This window comes from Hetaerina americana, unplaced genomic scaffold (assembly GCF_022747635.1).
Source record: "Hetaerina americana unplaced genomic scaffold, ioHetAmer1.1.p SCAF_3, whole genome shotgun sequence".
Lineage (NCBI taxonomy): Eukaryota > Metazoa > Arthropoda > Insecta > Odonata > Calopterygidae > Hetaerina > Hetaerina americana.
Window position 1 is genome coordinate 41164667 of NW_027286874.1, and position 19397 is coordinate 41184063.

The following is a 19397-nucleotide window of genomic DNA, read 5'->3' on the forward strand; positions in this document are numbered from 1 at the left end:
GTAGTATCCGAAGATTTCAATCATAATTCAGTTTGCAGCAATGGGGGATTACAGAATCTAATGGATAATTTAAAGGAGTTATTTACGTGAACAACACTGACTAGAATATTAATGGAGGACGTGCTGTTAGTTTTAAGTAATATTGTTAAAGGATTTTCACAATGGCATGTCTTTCTGCCAATGAGTGAGAGTTGAAGAAGAGACTAGAAGGCTAACTTTCCCCCGCGAACTTCTCTGGAATATCGGGCGTCGATCGAGGGGAGATACCGCATTTATTGCAAGAAATTCGATATCACCGGTGAAAATTCTAGTGGGTAGGGTGCGAATGTGCTTCCTATCAACACTACTTGCATGTTATTCACTTCTATGTGTATGGCAATAGCCGGTCCCCTGCCATCAAAATTCATGAGCAAGGGGACACGCCAGTTTTGGAATTTGTGAAGGAATGGCAATAACCTTAATGTTTGATTCTTGGGACATGTGTTTAATCACAGAAGGGACATTAAGAATGCATACTGTTAGTGAAATTATACGATATTACTATTAGGCAACCCTCCTCCGTCATCACGTAAACATACTGTTTTTTAAAGAGAGATTAACAACAAGATAGTCACATTAAGTACCTATCTACTGCAATTGAGAGAGGAGAAAGTATAACGATTGTTACTTCAAGATGAACTAGACCATTCTAGGAATACAGACAAATTTTTAGTTCGTGAAAACAAACAATAGAGTGCGCTAGTCCAAACCAGGTGGAGTGGAAATCTACTTCAGTCATAAAACATTTTCCTGATGTAATATTCACACTACAGCAACAAAGTTGGTGTCGTTGGAAAGGAAATTTAATTTTCCAGAACTTTAATCATTTGAATACTTACAGTTAAAAAAGATACGACAGAAAAATGATTTTCGATCAATGAATTTTCGTAGAATTTCAGGTTCTGTCCGAAATATTTTAATCATACCCAGCAAGGGTGGCTACATGATTGATATGCTCAAGGTTAATGTGCCAATCATCATCAAAAGATTTGTACCTAAATACTATATTATAACACCATGTGTAGGCTTCAATAATTTGTAGAGACAACTTCGTAAGAAAACATTTTGTAGCAACCAAATTTCTCATATCCCAATTGTATCTTCTTATCAACGATTAAGTGAAAATTTTAAATCTCTAATGCATGAATTATTATATTTTTCTCCTCAGAACAATTGGCATATACAGGCCTGGAACAACACTTGCGTAAAATATTAGGAATATGCCAAGATATACCTTATTATGCTATCATGCTCATTAACAAGTCATTATCTTCATTGAATTAAACTTAGGAGTTTGATTTGATATGAAGATTACAGTTTAGTGGGAGTATTATACTGGCACAGCCAGGGTGAAGCATATTAACCAACAATAAGCTAGATCTATATTTCTAACCTTGAGTCCGATTTTAACCATGAGTAAGTTATCATGCTAGTCTTTACCTGGTTCTCTCGATTTACCTTAAAAGAATTTGCTGAAGGAGCAAAAATATATTTTAAGAAATAATGTTGGTAGAATCATTTATTAACTTCTTCCCTTCACTCTGAAATGTGATCATTCAATTATCTTTGAGTTTCCCGATTTCCAATCTTACCTACTTTACTCTAATATTCGTGTTTACGATTAAAATTAACTTAAGTTTGTTTATAGTTATTGAAAAATTGTAAATATGCATTTGATGAATATTAATATTGTGAACCAGCTTTACTCTTACAAATGAATCACCCAAATTTGACCATAAAAAAGGTTACGAAGTGTTTATGCATTAATAAATCTAAAGGCATGGTGTGCATCCAATCAATACATTTTGCTATTAGGATTGTATTACGATGAAATCATTCATGACTATGTGTTTTCTTTTTTTAGCTAATTTGCCTCAAACTTTGGAACAGCTGAGAGATTCAATATCATCAGAGCTAGATGGTAATCCTCCTCTTTGGGTGACTCGCCAAAATTCAGGAGGCAAAGAAGAAATATACATCAACAATGCGAAAATAATTAGAGAGCGTTCCAATTACCAGGCAAAAAATCACAATGACAAAAATCAAGTAAGTGTTGATTACTCTTTATACCTGTATGGTATTTACCAACTTTGGTAGTATTGCCATTTCTTAGTTGTTTGGCAAAGTTCATATAAGTTTTTAAAATTGTAGAAAAGTTTATAGAGATAAAGTGTATGATGAATAGACATGTGTGATGAACTTATGATAGCATATATTAATACCTCGACAATAATTGTGTTACATTTCATTGATTGATCATACCACATACATGATGTAACCTATAATGTGATAATTACCTTATTCTCCAGGTTCTTCATGTAATTGATGAAGTATTGGAACCGGTAGTATCTACTATTCCAGATTCACCCATATACAATCCAGATGCATATCAGTTTCTGAATCAGTTTGAAAATTTGGAATTGGATTACCGACTACGGTAAGTTTTAGTATTGTTATTGGTAATTGGTAATATAAAGTATGTATATATAAACACTTATATATTTTTTTAAAACATAGAAGCACAAAGAAAGAACACTCACATATGTAGTTTTGACATTACGGCGGCACGGTCGTCATCATTAGAATGCCGTTCTCGGGGTAAGAGCGGAGAGGATAAGTGTGGTGGTTGGGCGAGGGGAGGAGAGGTAAGGGTCGAATAGGAAACGGACAAGGGGTGGGAGGGAATGTGTAGGCGGCTATTGAATGGTTTCAGTGGGCTACGTTCATCCCAGAAGGTTTAAATGACTGAAGCACCCAGATATGCGCCATCTCGTGGATTCTCACCTTTACATACACATGCCGAATCATGAAGTATTTTAATCACCGAAACAGAGAAGCAGTCATCAAAAGATTGGTAGTGGGATCAGTGTGGGTAGGGATGGGATAATTAAGGGAGATGGGAGATTTAGTTGAGTAGTAGTGATTATTCATGCGGAGGGAAAGGGTGCATTCACCCACGTAGAAGGCAGGGAAGGAGTTACAGGAGAGGCGGTATATAATGTTTTTTGAAGTGCAGGTGGCGAAGGAAAATCTCTTGGGTTGGAGCAGTAGTAGTTTTAGGGGAAGCAACCGACAGCTAAGGTGATTTGCGCCATTGGGGATGGGCAGGAAAGGATGAAAGGTGGAGAGAAACCTGGCGTCGGCATTAGCTTACTCTTAACAAAATAATGAAGGCCAAGGCCAAGAGGTCCGCTGCTTAACGTCCCGTCTGACGGACGGCGTGCTCACTCAAAGTGCTCTCCACAAAGCACCTCGAATAGGAATCAGGATACCACTGAAAAATATCGCCCTCCTCCGAGATTCGAACCCAAGTCCCCTGGGTGGGAAGCCAGCACGTTAGCTGCCGCATCATCCCAATCCCATCTTGCGTTGTTATGTGGTAGTCAGGGAGGTGGCGGGTCGAAGAAGGTGGCAGCATTTGCAGCGTGGGCGGTTGCATGGTACGGAGAGGGGCGGCGGAGAAGGGACAGGTGGGTCCGCAGGTGGTCTTGTGGACTTACGATGTCTCGCAAGTTCGATGGGCCTTTAAACGATACAAGGACAATGTGGGAATAAAGGTGATGTGGACTGATTGCTATGAATAATTAGGAAGAGTTATTTTTAATTTTATGGGTTCCTGGGGAGAAAGTGGTGATTAGGTTAAGGTATTTTGGGTGGTTTGGTTTAGGAGGAGGAGTGTATTGGGTTGAAGGTTTGAGGATTTTATTATTCAATAGTTTTTCCGGGTACCCGCGTTTCCTGAGAGAGTCGTGTGGCTGGTCCATGTAAATGCATTTCTGTTGGGAGGGGTGTTGTTGCAGAGACGGAGGCCACGGACTGAGAGTGAAAAAGAGATAGACCGTTTCGTATATGATGGGTAGCAGCTCTTGAAGTGAAGGTATTGTTGGTTGTTGGTCGCTTTAATGAGGACTGAGGTGTTAAATGTATTGTTCTGGAGGGGAATCGTCAATGTAGCGGGTCCAGTAGAGTGGTTTAAGGGTTTGTTGTTGGAGAAAGGTGTGTTCGAGTTTGCCTATAAAAAGATGGCGTATGCAGGAGTCATACGCCCATTGCATGCCTTTTGTTTGAAAGTAAATTTTATTGTTGAAATTAAAGGCATTTTTTGTGAGGACGAGTTGAGTCAGTGCGATGAGGAAATCTGTGGACTGGGTGTGTGTTTTGGTTCGTGGGAAGAGGTAATATTTGAGGGATTCTAGGCCTTCTTTGTGGGGATTGAAGTTGTAGAGAGACGTGACGTCTATTTTGGCCATGAGAATGCTCGTGTTTTAAGGAATTGGGATGGAGTGTAAGCGTTCCAGAAACTGGTGTGAATTTTTTATATAACTATGGGTTGAAGGTAGTGGTCTTTTATTTTGGGGATTCATTCATCCAAAACTTACCTTAACTGGTAGATTACCTAATAATAATATATATAGGGCTCTTGGTAATCTAGGGATAGAGCGGAGAGCCCAGGTTTCTGAGTTCACCTCTCTGGACATCCTCATCATCACCCAAGCTCTGTGATTTTTTGGGTACCAGATCTATCACAGTCTTCAACATCCCACTTTCAATCAATTAGCTTTGCATCCAATTTTCCTGTCTGCTAATGATTTCTCCCACTAATCCCCTCTCCTATCCCACCATACCCAGCACACATTCATTTGTTTTCCTTTTTGTCCACTTCACCTTCTCCATCCTTTTCCACACTCACAATTCATAAGCCTCAAATCTGCGCCTACCATCCTGCTTCAATGACAATGTTTCCATGCCATACATAACTACACTCCATATGAAAGTTTAAATGAGCCTTTTCTTAACATCCTTACTCAACATCCCAGTCATTAATTTCCTCCTCCATGTGAAAGCTTCTTTCCATAACCCAATTCTTCTCCTTCTGAACTCCTACTTTGACTATTTTGGTCCAAAACACTTATGAGATATGTACTCTGTTCCACGTGCTCTAGTTTTTGTGCTCCTATTTGGATGCGTAACTTAGCCTTTCTCTCTCATGAAAACCACATAACCTTTGTTTTATTTATAGTGAATCTCATCCCATAACTATCACAATGAATTTCTAATTAATTCAGAAATACTTGCAACCCCTTGGTTGACAGGCAAACTAGAGCTTGGTTATCAGTAAACCTGATTTTATGAATTCCCAACCGACTTTCATTCCTATTTTCAATTCTTCCCATGACTCTTTAATGATTTCCTCCACAAATGCATTTAAAAGTATGTGTTAATCAACAACCCTGTCTAGCTACTCTTTTTAACACTGCCCATCTGGACTTCCCATCCTCAACTCATACCTGAACAGTCTGAGACATGTACAAGTTGTGGATTAGCCTCTTACCACTCCAGTCAATCCCTATTTTCTGCATACATTAATTATTTTTTCCTAATTCACTCAATCCAATGCCTTTTCAAAATCTATGAAACAGGCAAATACCTCCTGATTGTATTCTATATACCTCTCTATTATTGATCTCATTTCTGCAATGGCATTATGAGTGCCTCTCCCCTTCCTAAACCCAAACTGATCATCCCCAAAGTAATCATTTGCCTTGCTCTCTATCCTTTTGTTGATGATCATGAGAACCACTTTAGCTGCATGGGAAATCAAACTTACTGTTCTGTAGTCCTCACATGATGTAGCCTTTACCTTTTTCGAAATAGAAACTTACAATGATCTCACAAAGTCTTCCAGCCAGAGTCCTTCCTCATAAATGCTACGAATTAGTTCATGAAGACTCTTCCTCCTAGAATTTTCTAAACTTATAAGGAGTTCTGCAGGAATGTTGTCTTCTCTCACAGCCTTATTTGATTTCATCTCTATTAATGCCCTTTCTATCTCACTGTTGAGTATTCCTGAACCTAAGCTATCTTCATCTACTTCATATTCTCTTCAATGTCTAAGTTTGCTGGCCTATGTTCTTTACCATACAGTTTGTCTATACATTCCTTCTATCTTTCTTGTATGTTTTCTGTTCCAACAATTATTTTGCCCGAGATATCTCTAACTGTTAACCCAGATTTTCCCTTCTTACTTCTTGATTGTATTTTAACTTTCTGGTATTGAGCACCGATGTCACCCTTCCTTTGCAGACTTTCCATATCCTCACATTGCATAATCCATGATACATCTTTTGCTCTAATTGTCACCTGTCTCAATTTATTATTTAAGTTTTTTTTTCCTTTTTCTAAACAACTCTATTTACAATCTACCATTTCCTTCTCTCATCCACAATCATCTCATCCGTAACCCATGATTTCCTTGTCCTATTTCCTTTAACAGTACCTATAGTTTCTTTTGTGGCTTTTGATATGCCTCTTTTGGTATACAAGTTCCATTTATTCCCTGCAAGACTAAGCTACACTCCCTTGCTCATGATTTTCTCTACACCCTACTGATACTCCTTCCTTGTTAATCCAATTAATGCTTCTACATTCTATTTCCTAAACCACCTCCAATGCAATATCTTTTTGGATTTGACGCTACAATTCATTACTACTAAATTGTGATTAGAGTCTGCATCTGCTCAAGGGAACCTGTTCAAATTGATCACGCTGTTCCTGAATCTGTGCTTAACCTTAATATAATATAACTGATACCTTTCTGAATCACCTGGCATTTTCCATGTATTCCTATGGCTTTTGTGGTGTCTAAACCAAGTGTTGGCGATGATTCACTGCTGTCTCCAACAGAACTCAATTGCTGTCTCTACATGGTCATTTCTCGTTCCAAAACCGTAATCCCCCACCTCATCCCCATGGATTCCTTAGCCTACCATCAAGTTCCAATACCCCATCACATCAAATGTTTCCCTGCTGGAACAGACTAGTTAACATTCTCTAGCTGATCATATACCTATCGACTTCTACATCTTTGTGATTGCATAGTGGCATGTATACCTAACCAAGTTCATTGGTTCTGCTTTTATCATTACTAGTAATATTCTAGCTATTGCTTTCCCCATGTTGACTACGCTTCTACCTACCTTTTCATTCAATATTATGGCAATGCCTTGCTGGCTCTCATTCCCTTCACTGTATATTACTCTATAACTCTCACTCCTATAATCCTCGCTATCCTTCCATCTTACCTTGCTTAGATCTAAAATATCTCTATTTCCTCTTTCCATGTCTCAATTTATATTCTCTAATTTTCCTATTCCCAACAATGCCCAAAAATTCCAAGTTCCTAATCTAACTAATTCATTCTTCTTCTTCTGCATCTTCTTTGCTGCTGCTGTCCATTTTGCTTTGCAAGGGTTTTTGCGAGATGACAACCACGGAAGCCATGCCTCTGCCGGGCAAGACACGTGGCCGATTGGACTGAGCCCCGTAGTTGCCAGGACTCAATTTCACTTCACTGTCCATCATAAAAATCACGGGATGAATAATTGAGGTGGCTTTCCATTGCCTTCCTCAATAATATTTTAATGTAACACCATCACTCAATGGTCATCTGACCCCACTGGGGTGAGATACCTTTGCAGCCTACTTACTGAGGAACAGAAGCTGCATGGATTACCTTTCGTCTGGTTTCTAGCCTTCTAACCATCTAGCATGGGTGACTACCAGGAGTATTATCATTGCTCCCACCAGCACAGCTCTAGGGGTCATCAGAATGCATAAATCCTTCCATCACGTCAAGGTTGTAGTCCATGGGAGGGTTGTATATATTATATTTATACACACATATATATAGTACACTCAGCTCTCATTTAAATACCTTAAATGTTTTGGTAACCATGTTGCCTTCTTCAGTTGAAGAGAAGTGAAACCCATGAAACTCTGTTCTCAAAGAAAAAAATATATTATTTATCAAAATTAAGGTGAAAAAACTGGCTCTTTGAGTTTTTGAAGCTAGGAATACATTTAAAAATCCTTAAATGGTAACATCAATGACCCTTGATTCAGATAATTCAATTTATTTCAGTATTGTCAATGCTTTCATTTATATCAAAAGTGGTTAATGAGAGTAATGATATAATTTTTATCATTAAAACTTGGATAGTAGAAGGGTGAGAAAAAATATTTTCATGCAAATGTAATCTTTTTCATCCTTATTGAATGCTCATAGGCTCTCCTTAAATATTTTGGCAGTCCGCAAAGGTCCATTTATGGCACCAAGTTATGATTGTTTTAGTGTGAATGACATTTTTTTTTAAATTTCCAAGAAGTATCAATATCTAGGCATCTCGAATATTTTTCTAAATATTCATTTAATCTAATTTATTCAATGCCTTCCAGATGTATTTCATTGTAATTTGATACATAAGTGTGCATAATGGAAATGGAGGTATTTGCAATAGCCATTGGTGGTCATGCCAGTTAAAATTTTTTATGGAAATCATCTTTAATTTCATTGTTTATTCATCCATTTTTTACTTCACCCCACCTTTTTGATTTAATAAAAGAAGAATTTTTATTTGATTAATTCTAATTTATTCGCTTACAGGTCCTACCGCGAAAGGGTTCAAAGAAATTCTAAAAGTGACATTTTCAAAGCGGAGGGAAGGCATACATTCTTTATTCCAATTGATGAAGGATTTAAGGTAAGAGAAACATATAACCACCCTCATTTTTTTAAATTTTATTGCATAAATAATATGCATTATGGTGAAAACTGAATATACATGTGTCAGAAATATCATTCCAATGGTCTTCAGTCTAAAAATATTCAAATTCCAATGACACTCTTTCACTGTGATGAAAACTTTGATTATATTTCGAAGAGTTCTTATTCTTTCAAGTATTTAATACTGCTGCATAATAAATTCATTCAGCCATTCAAGGCATTAAATAATATTTATAAAATTTGTAAATTTCAATCTTATAGTGTTTGTGAACATGTTCACAAATTTGAAGTTTCCAGCATCTGAATTTCCTGAAGGTATTATTCAATTTTAATTTTAAGGAATTTATTCAATTTTCAAATTAAAGGAAATTCTAATAATTCATCAATTCCCATGTCTAAAATATTTGAATTATGAAACTTTCTCTTTCAGCCTTCACCTAGACCAGAAAAAATTGATAAGAAAGTAATAGATGGCCATGTAATACCAAACCGTGTTCTGTTCACCAGAGCAACCCCATGCGATGTGGAGTATGAGACTTTAGCTTTTGGAGATATGCTTAGAGTAACCATATCATTTACATTTCAACCAGATGGAAAAGGTTCCAAATGTAAGCAGAATGACATATGTTTATTATTTAAGGCAATTAACTTTGAAAGCTGTCATACCTGATTTACATAAACCTGGATTTTTTTTTTCAATTCCACAATGTTTCAGTGTACGTCAAAAGCAACACTCTAGTTGGAGATGGAAATCATCCATCTGGTGTGGTTTTAGGTGAAATAGTGAAAGCCAATATCCCTGTTAAAAATGGAGTGGTTCATCTCATCCAGCGACCTCTTATGGTGGTAGATACAACAGTTGAACAATTCCTCGAGGTAAGTGAAATATTCCCAGATTAAGTGCTGTTGAAAACTATTACAATGACACTATTGTAAAATTAATTTGTGAAATATTATTGGATTTTTGAAAGTGAATGACTTATTTTCAAGAGTACCTATCTTAGCTGTTCTGCCTTAGAAAATTTATTCTTATGTTTCAATGTATTTCCTGAAGTTTTAACTTGTAAACATGTTTAAGTGTTGAAACAATGGCAACTTTCTATGATTCTGTAGTATTCATGGAAAGTGTGTTATAGTGCTATCAATTTAATTTATTATTATCATCAATCATGTATAACTAATTTGTTCAAGAGTACCATATGTTGGTACTAAGGATAGTTTAGCATAAAAAAATGATTTCTTGGCCATTTGTTAGATCGTTTTCTGATTTCAAAGCCTCATTAAAATATCTATGAGACATCATCATATTATATAAGTAGCTTTCTATACACAAAAGCATACAAATTTTGAGAATACAATGGCTGTTACTTTACGACTTTGATAAAATGTCAAGAAAATGATATTGTTTAAGAAGTGTAACTGATATTTCTGAAAATTATCTATTATTTTAAATCTTCATTAGCTAAATAATAAAAAATTACATCAGTTTGACTTTGAGACAACAATGAATAAAATGTTGCATGCTTTCTTTTGGACTTCCATGTTCTTCTGAAGTCATTCAAGGTAAAAGTATTGTTTGCAATTTTTCAATAACCTCCTGTTGTCTTGCTTAACGGTTCAAAAGCTATTGTAGGTTTACACTTTAGGTGGTTTCTTGCAAGACAGCCATTTGTAGTTCATTGTAACATGTAGTACCTATGATGTAGCTGTCAACTGAGGTGTTTTAACCTCATAATATTTTGAGGCCCAACGCTTATTTTTGAAGTGGCTTCTTTTATGATTTGGAAATGAAATTTTTTACCTGCTAATATGTTGACTATTTTTGATATATATTGTGTACTAATTTAACTTATTTGGTCATCATCCTGTGGTGTAAATAACATTTTTTGTTTGTGAATTGAGTAATTTTTTGAAAGTTGATATAATTTTAGGCTGCATTTGCATATTGCTCATAAGGCTTGCCGAGGAAAAGTCATGTTCTGCTTGGGCTAGAATAAATTGATTAACTAGAATGTTTTATTTTGCTTTAATCAGGAATGATGGAAAAAGCAAAAATTTTGTATTCACTATAATTTTACATAGGATCCATAAAGTTTTCCAGTGAAGTTCTTAGGTTTCTTTTGTGATACATAGTGTGTTAAAGTTACTTTGAAAGTAATCAATCAGCAGCAAATCATACTAATTAATGTAGAATTCTATCATAAGACATTTTAATTCAAATTCTATACTTAAGCATTCAAGTGGTTGTTTTATACATCTTACATTAATATTAAGTCTTGGGCACTATTTAAATTAACTCAGCACGTGACTATTATTAACTTAGTGAGCTTCCTCAATGAAATTCCTAGAACAATTTTTGCCAAAAGAAAACAATGTTTTCCAAAGTCAAAATTGTAAATGTCTTCCTTTCATTGTGTATCCTTTTTAGTCTATTCAAGCAGCATCAGGTAATTTTGTATGGGATTTCTGGACTTGTAGATATAGAAAGCTTCTAATTCATTTTCAAATTGATTATATGTGGCTTTGTGGTAAATGCTATTGTGAATTGCATGTTGCTTTTGTCTTGTAATTTTATGAATAGATTGCTTTGCATGGTAGTTTGTATTAGAAGCATTTTACTATCATGTATGGGTAATTATTCACATTTTCATACTATAATTGATTTACAAATACCTTCATAACTTTATCTCATAGTTGTCATTGCATTGTATTTATTTTTTTAAAGTTTATATTGAAGGTGATTTTAGTTAGTCTCCAACTGGAGAAATTTGGGTACAATTCAGTTCTGCAGTATACTTTTACATTAAGTTTGCAACAATTCATGGTGATTAAACAAGCATTGAAATGAATCTCACACTGACATAAATAATGAAACATTTGGACTTTCTAAATGGAATAAATCATGTAATTAATGTATTTTTTTCCTTTCCTTGCTTTGCATGTCTTGGGACTGCATGGTCTGAATAGGGCATTGTAAGTACTGAGAACAAATTTTTTCTGTTCAAATGGGGTCCAGAACTCCCTACCCTATTAGACCAGTCCACTTCTTGGCCTGCATTCCTTTTAATTGGAGGCTTTGTTTAAAATTCTTGCTGTGTAGTTGAAGATACTTTTCTTTCTTTCAGAGAAAACTGTAGTATGCATTTGTGTATTATTTTAGAAATCACAATTTTCTTTCGTTAGGAAAACTATTGTTATTCTTTCGGCAAAGTACACTATTAAATTCAGCTGAAGCTCACTAACTCAAAGGAAGGAGTGAGAAACTGAAGAATAATTGTGTGAGGATTTCTGACCCCATCCCTAACTTCATGTAGTTTTAAAATCTGAAAATACTTAAATATTGTAGAATTAATGCCTTACTAAATAAATTTGAATATCTCTATTCTTTCAGGTTTCATTAACATGGCAGTGTTCTTATTTATAACATGTTACTCTATGCAGTTCAAAAATAACTTCCTGTGTATGCAATAATAAAACACTTTCATATACTCATAACTGCTTATATGAAATGTGTTTTGTTACTATAGATATGCATTTGCAGTAAATTGTAGTAATTTTTAGGATTTCCAAGCAGCATTGTTGCATTTTTTTATGATAACAATGGGTGCCACCGGTAGTTAGTTACTTTTAGTGGTTGCTTTTCTTTTTCATTCTGAATTGATCTGTCTCATCCATAATTTGTAGTATCTTCCCTGGAATATACTGCAAGAGTTCAGATAACTTTTAATCAGAAAGTCATTGGTGCCTGTAACAATAATCCTAGCCATCATCCTTATTATTTAAATTCATAATTCATCATGGTTGAGGGTGTACTTCAAAACTAAAACATGAATGTCTATCATCAAACATCAGTGCCTCATGCATCTCTGCCATAATCACCATCATGCTTTTAAAATAACAATATTATACTTGTTATAAATCCTATAACAGCAAATATCATATACAGTAGCATCATAAGTCATATTTGAAAAAAGAATAAATTTAGGCTAAAATAACATATTTTAAGAGATATAACTCTCACTGTGATAATTTATAATTCAGAAGAGGTTGAAACAAAAGAAGAACCCTATTTTTTGAATAGGTGGAGAATAGCTTTTAATTTTTCTTCAACCAAGAATTTCGACATGAAATGAATTAAAAAAATATGTGCCCTACTATATATTCCAAAAAATGTAACAATGCTTTACTTTATATACTGAAACCTTCTTGGTGACGGTTCATGGAAGGTTAAATCACAATTGCATGATAAATATACATAATTCAAATAGTTAAAATAATAAATGCATTTTGTGTTAAATTCTTTTTGCATGATAAATGATATTCTTTTAGTTTCATAGAAAACTGGGGACCTAATGCAAAATTAGGCTAATCAATAGATAAGGTCATTCAAGATATTCACTGCTTATATTTATATATAATAATATATTGTTTAAAGGGGAGAAATTGCAATAAATGATTGTCTCTGATTCATAACATCCATAAAAAATCACAGGAGAGGAAAAGTCTTCTTTCTTTTTATATGTTTAAATATGCATTTTTCTTATAATGACTTCAGGTCAAAAATATAATTGATTTTTGATTGGGGCACATATATGTGTATACTTGCCAAATTATTACACTATTGTAATTTACTATTATGTGTTTATTTTGAAATTAAATATATTTTCTGGTACAAATACAATTCTTTGTATGCTGGACCCCTATTACTGGAGAGAGAAGAATGCTTTTCCATTTGGATAATTTTGAAATCGATATTTAATTTTAGCGTGACTATTCATGACCCAAGCTTATGAGAAAATGAAATAATTACAATATTTCTTCATCCATAGCACAATATATGTTATGATGGGTGTTGTCTACAAGTAAAGTGGAGAAGTCAAAAGGAAAAAGTTAATTCAGTTAATACAGTGGTTTTGAAATTATCCACTTTTCAAGAACCACCCAGCGCAATTTTACATTTCACATTAAAAAACATGTGTATCATGAATTCAAAAGGAAACTCAGTGAAGAGTTTTAAGATGACCCAATCATAAAATACAATTTGTGTGTTGCTAATTGATTTATATGTGCTATGTCTTTGGTGAAAGTTAGACTCACAATCAATTGTGAGTTACAAGTTGAAATGAGTTATTCCAACTAATTATCAGAGAAACAGAGATTATTAAGCATAAAACACTCAACCCTGAATGTAAATTAGTCTCAAATATGAAGCAGTCCCAATAATAGATATATTAATTCAAAATATTTTCATGTACTCATATCTTAAGAATATGTCTATATATAATTCCTATAAGACAACCCTCACTTTCCGGAGAGATTTTTGGAATAACCTTATCTTATCCTACAATACATATTCACTTGTATTATTCACTGATCATAAATTACCTTCTGATGTATATGAAACTATATGATTTTAATTATTTACCTAATTGATGTGTAGATATACTTACACAAATGGAAAACTTCACTCCAAATAGATAATGAAACATGCCTATTAATATAATAATTCATGATAGGTAAATAATGATTCATCTTGAAGGAACGACAAATTAAAATACCTAATGTCTCATTTGCTTTTTTTTAAAAAAGAAAATAGCATTTTAAAGAGACTACTCCAACATAAGGAACAATAACATGTTAAGGAGTTCATTTACAGAAAGTATGCAACAGAACACTTCAAATAGTAGGTGACCAAAATAGAAGGAAATTTTGAATTTTGATGCTTTGCATTAAATAGTTATGCATTAGATGCATCAAATAAAGAAAAATATGTGGATAATAATAATAATACTTTATTCATTTTGAAAAATCGTACAACCATATTAAATGTCGTCAATACATCAATGTATTGATAGAAATGAGCTCTTACGGCTAGTAATATTGAATGAATGTAAAACTCCATTAGCCGTAAACAGTTTACCTTTCTAAACAAAGTACAAATGAAAATACGTCAATGGCAAGTTCAAGAATATTCAGTTTTTCTCTCTTTTCCGATATGTCCCATTAAAATAAAATTAATTTAATAACCTATAACATTGAGATAATTTTGATGACATCATTTGTGATCAACTTTCATAAAAAATGAGATTTTCTTGAGATTAATTCTCTTTGATCTTGAAAGTTATCATCCAGCTTATTTCCCGAGTTCAAAGAATCTCAGAATGCTAAAATACATGCATAATATTTTACATTATATATTGTACAAATATACATGTTAGCTGACATAATTTCATGTAAAACAAGGCAATTTTATTTAACAAATGTCCTAACTTGTGGATTTATACTGGGATCTGGATGTTAATATGTATTCAATTTTTCTTTCATTTAATTGATTTTTGTTGTTTTTTTTCATAATTGGAATAATATATGGATTCCTCACTGATGGCTTAATTATTCAGTTTCACCTGTCTAATTCAGTATTTAGTTAATAAGATCACCAATCATTTTTCAACTCTCCAACACCTAACTCTAAATTCAAAGACAATTTCTTTGTGGAATGCATATTTATGAAGCCAAGATAAGATATGTACAGTACGAAGGTATTTTTCCCATCAAAGTAGAAATAGAAGGATTAATGATATCCACCTACTTTCATGCATTTTCATTTCAAAGCTGTGGGGATCACCAAGATATTTTAGAGAGGACACATTTATATTCAAGTGCCAGAGGAATTTTAGCTGTGAACTTATTGTTTCTAAAATAAGTCTTATCATACAACATATTTATGTATTCAATTTAAAATATCCTTACCCACTAATAATTATGGATATTAGGACCTTAAACTTTAGATTTACTATTTTAGACATGCCTACTTTAATGGTGCAAAGGTCCTCTCGCCATGAAGCTTTTGAAGGCTGCATGCTTCCGGATTACACAACGTGTGGTGCTTTCTGTGGAAAACAGTTTTACCCATGTTACAGCTGGTGTCTTCAGGTTGAGGGATTCAGGCTGGCATCTGTCCACTGAAAATGGCAGCTGTAACATTGGTGAAACAGTTGCCAGAAGATAGCAATACGCATGGTGAAACCATTTAAGAAAAGTGTCTTCTCAGTTCTCCTCCACATAGGTCCAAATTGCTGGAATAGAAAATTTACCAGTGCTGTGGTCAGTGTCCTCAGGTCAGATGACCTGAAGGTACCAACTGCAACACCACTGAAAAACTGTTGTTCCAGCTGGGGCAACAGTAATACTTTTGTCACACCAATTTGGACCTATTTGGAGGAATACCTGGAAGACAGATTTTCAACAGGATCATATCACTGAAACCTTCACAGAGAATTCCTATACTGCATACATGCCTATTCAAAGCCTTTTTCAGTATAGTTGAAAATAAAATAGTGTTACACAAATACCCAGAATATATGAATTTCATTGAAACTCTTACGAGATAATATAGCTTATATTTTAACAGGTTTGCCAAATAGAAAATTGTAATTATTAGGTAAATATTATCCTTTGTTGTGTAAAGATGCAATTTTTCTTGTATGCCATGTGTTTGGATGAAATCAGGATGCCTTTCAAAATAATTTTAATGACAGACTATGATTATTTTACATGCAATACTCTGAAAATTATTTTTTGAATCATTAAAAATAGCATTACTCCCACACAGCATGGAGTGAAATATTATGAACTAATCATATGAATAAGTAAGTAATCCTATTTACTTTCACAAAATGTTTCCATGCTGCTTTGATCCAATCTATAAAAATATATAATTTCCTAAAACCTAGAATCTAGCTATAAGTTCAGTGCTTAATTTTCACAAGTAATTTAGACATCTAAATTAACAAATTTTGTGATACATGGTAGTGTATTAGAGTATTTTTATGATCTATAAATGTGCTAAATTTCATTTACTAATATTTATATGACATACTTTTTTTTAGGAGAATGTAGATGGCCCTTTGTATAAGTTTTATGAAATCATCATGAACTATGGAAGTGAGTTCATGACCAGAATCACAAAGGTGAAAGCATTGACTCTGTTTGCTCCATCGAATACAGCATTAAATAATTCAAATCTGAATAACCTAATCCAAAACAGAGAGAAATTGAGAGAGATTTTGAATTTACATCTAGTTGAAGAACTCCTACCATTGGAAAGAATTAAGGATAACAGCATGAAGCAAGTAAGTAAAGTCTTAAGTAAATATGGAGCAGAGTATATTAGCCATTCCAAATATAAAGTAATATTATTTTTGTATAGTATTCAGTGTTAAAATTCAGGAATGCAAACAATATACTTAGTTTTAAAATTCAAAACAGTAGTTATGGTAGAAGAGGTATATGACATTTTATGTTTGAACCTCATTGATAGCCTATAATTTGGTCCTTATCCATTTATTTGGGTGCTCAATGACATTATTTTCTAGGCATCCTAGTAACAAGTGTAATAGGTAATGCATAAGAGAACCCTCTAAATTGTCAGCAGTAAAACAATGCAGTGTTTTCATTTATTTTCTTCCTTCTATTATTGGGAGAGTATTAATTAATAGCATCTTATGAGGAAGCAATTCGATCAGCCATGCATATAGTTTTCCCATCCTTAACACTTTGATATGTGTCTCATTTATTTTAAACAAGGGGATGTTACACAGTATCTATCATAAAAGGGAGATTTAGGTTTGCTATGATTGGGAGTCACTGCTATTGCATTGCACCATTCAATTACCTTTTCCTAGTCTATGTAAGCAAATCGACTACATTAAAATGTTACAATGAAATGGAGGGGCTAAATGGTGTGATGGTTTATCAATGTGGTACATACAAAAATAAGTATACCAGAGTAGTAGTAGCAGTGTTAATAGTAGTAGTATTTATAGAAGCAACAGTAGTAGTAGTAATGCAAATGTTAGCATATATTCTGTTAGCAATAAGTAGCTTGCAGTAGACATAGCTATTTATTTAATCAAGCTCACGGATGGTGAGGTCATCTTTGCCGTTAAATGTGTGGGTTTTTTTAGAATAAGGCAAGGATAAGGGTAAAGGTAAAGTGTGAGGATAAATTCACTCTTAATAAAAGGAGCCTTGATTAAACCTCTTGGCTCCCAGTTGCTCGTTATGCAAGCTATAGTGCACATGCTTACATTACCTTCTATATGTGCAGCAATATTTTTGTATAGTAATTCACAGTCCTAAGATTCAAAACCAATCTTTCTCATGCACCTTTTCTTCACCTCCAACTCCATCCAGCCCTCTCCCTACTGCTTTGACAGAAGGCTCTGTACAATCAGGTGGTTAAACATTAATGGCCTACTGCACTAGGAGTATCTTTAATGAAGCATTAAATTTCCAAAATATCATCAACAAATGATCTTATACGGAAAGGAAACAATGCTCTCATTGAGGGAGAAATCAAATAATGTCTAATACTTAAACTTCCAACCCTCGGTTCAATTTATTCAGCACATGATGGCCTAATTCTGAAATTTCTATGGATCTCAAATAAGGATGTCTATAGGACTATTTAAAGGCTTTTTAATTATGCAATTTATAAAGTCATGAATAATTAAACCTGAATAAAATGGCAACACCAATAAATGTGAAACAAATGGCCAATGTTTTGTTAACACAATTCATGAAATAATTTCTCCTTCCTTTCACTTTTGTAGCCTAATAAATAATACTGAACCTAAGAGGTTAATAGGAAGTTTCATTATAGTTCCACTATAATTCTTACATCATCGGTATTGGTGGTTGATATTTATTTCTTCAGTTACAAACTCACATTCTCATAACTGCTAATATTCCTAAGTTAATAAATCCACTCAAAAAATATTAGCTTGCAAATTAATTTCACAAATAGTGGAATTTAAGTGAAAGTGGCCCAGCTTGTACTTGTGGACTGGCAGCTATGATGGAATAAAAAATTTTACAGAAGAAATCAATATAAACTCTCAGTTGTTTGTACCCAAACTTGGACCACAAAAGTAACCAGGGAAACATTAATTTTTAAGGTAAAAGCTTCATTGTTTAGGCTAGTGATGAGGCATCAGTCACCTGCTCTCCCAAAGTGATCTTTATGCTCTGACTTATTGAGCAGTCCTCACCAGCAAATGGCTTCCATATCATAAATATATTTGCTCTCTTGCTGAAAAAAACCACACCCTGCTGAAAGATAGAACTGTACTTTTTTAAATCCCTCAAATAGGCAACATGATATTGGTTAAAGATTCTAAATGTATTGGTTCTATGATGCTCATTAAAATACATTGAATGGAGGTCATTAGTGGCCTCAGGAATACACGCACAGCACATGTGAGGGAAGAAGAAAGCAGAGCAGAAAGCAATCAGTGAAAGCAGGATAAAAAGATAGGCAGAGACTATAGCTAAGATGTTCAATAGAGGACAGGAAAGGAATGTGGTGTATGCAGGCATTTTGTAACATGTTCTTTACTCCCAAGGTTAAGCACTTTGGGAGAAGAAACAATACAATTCCCACTACTGGCCTGGATAAAGAATTTTCTGCCATACTACTTATCTTTGCCTCGACAATTTCATGACCCAAGATCAAGCAAAAAAATATGAGAATATAAATCCTCTGATCATCCTGAAAATGGTACCACTCATTTTTTTTAGGAAACTTTTGATTCCATAATATATGTAAGAAAAATAATTTGTTTAAATGATATGATTTTAGCAGATTGAATGGTTGCTATCTATTTGGAGTGAGATACCATTTTGATGTTTGAAGGTTTAGGTTTGAAGAGGAGTAAATTTGTATAAACCATTAGTAATCAACCCAAAGGTTGGTTTGATAGGTTCAATTGGAGCTCATCTAGTACTAATCCCA

General features: G+C 34.0%; 1 protein-coding gene across 4 annotated transcripts in view; it reads left to right on the forward strand.

The window, feature by feature from the left end:
• Positions 1 to 19397, forward strand: part of Fas1 (fasciclin 1) — a 232970-nt gene that overhangs the window by 204309 nt on the left and 9264 nt on the right. For all 4 annotated transcript variants that reach the window (XM_071587389.1, XM_071587391.1, XM_071587390.1 and 1 more), the window contains exons 3-8: positions 1904 to 2085; positions 2349 to 2476; positions 8483 to 8579; positions 9033 to 9210; positions 9318 to 9478; positions 16492 to 16734. In XM_071587389.1, coding sequence (XP_071443490.1) covers positions 1904 to 2085; positions 2349 to 2476; positions 8483 to 8579; positions 9033 to 9210; positions 9318 to 9478; positions 16492 to 16734 — 989 coding nt within the window. The remainder of the gene's footprint in view (positions 1 to 1903; positions 2086 to 2348; positions 2477 to 8482; positions 8580 to 9032; positions 9211 to 9317; positions 9479 to 16491; positions 16735 to 19397) is intronic.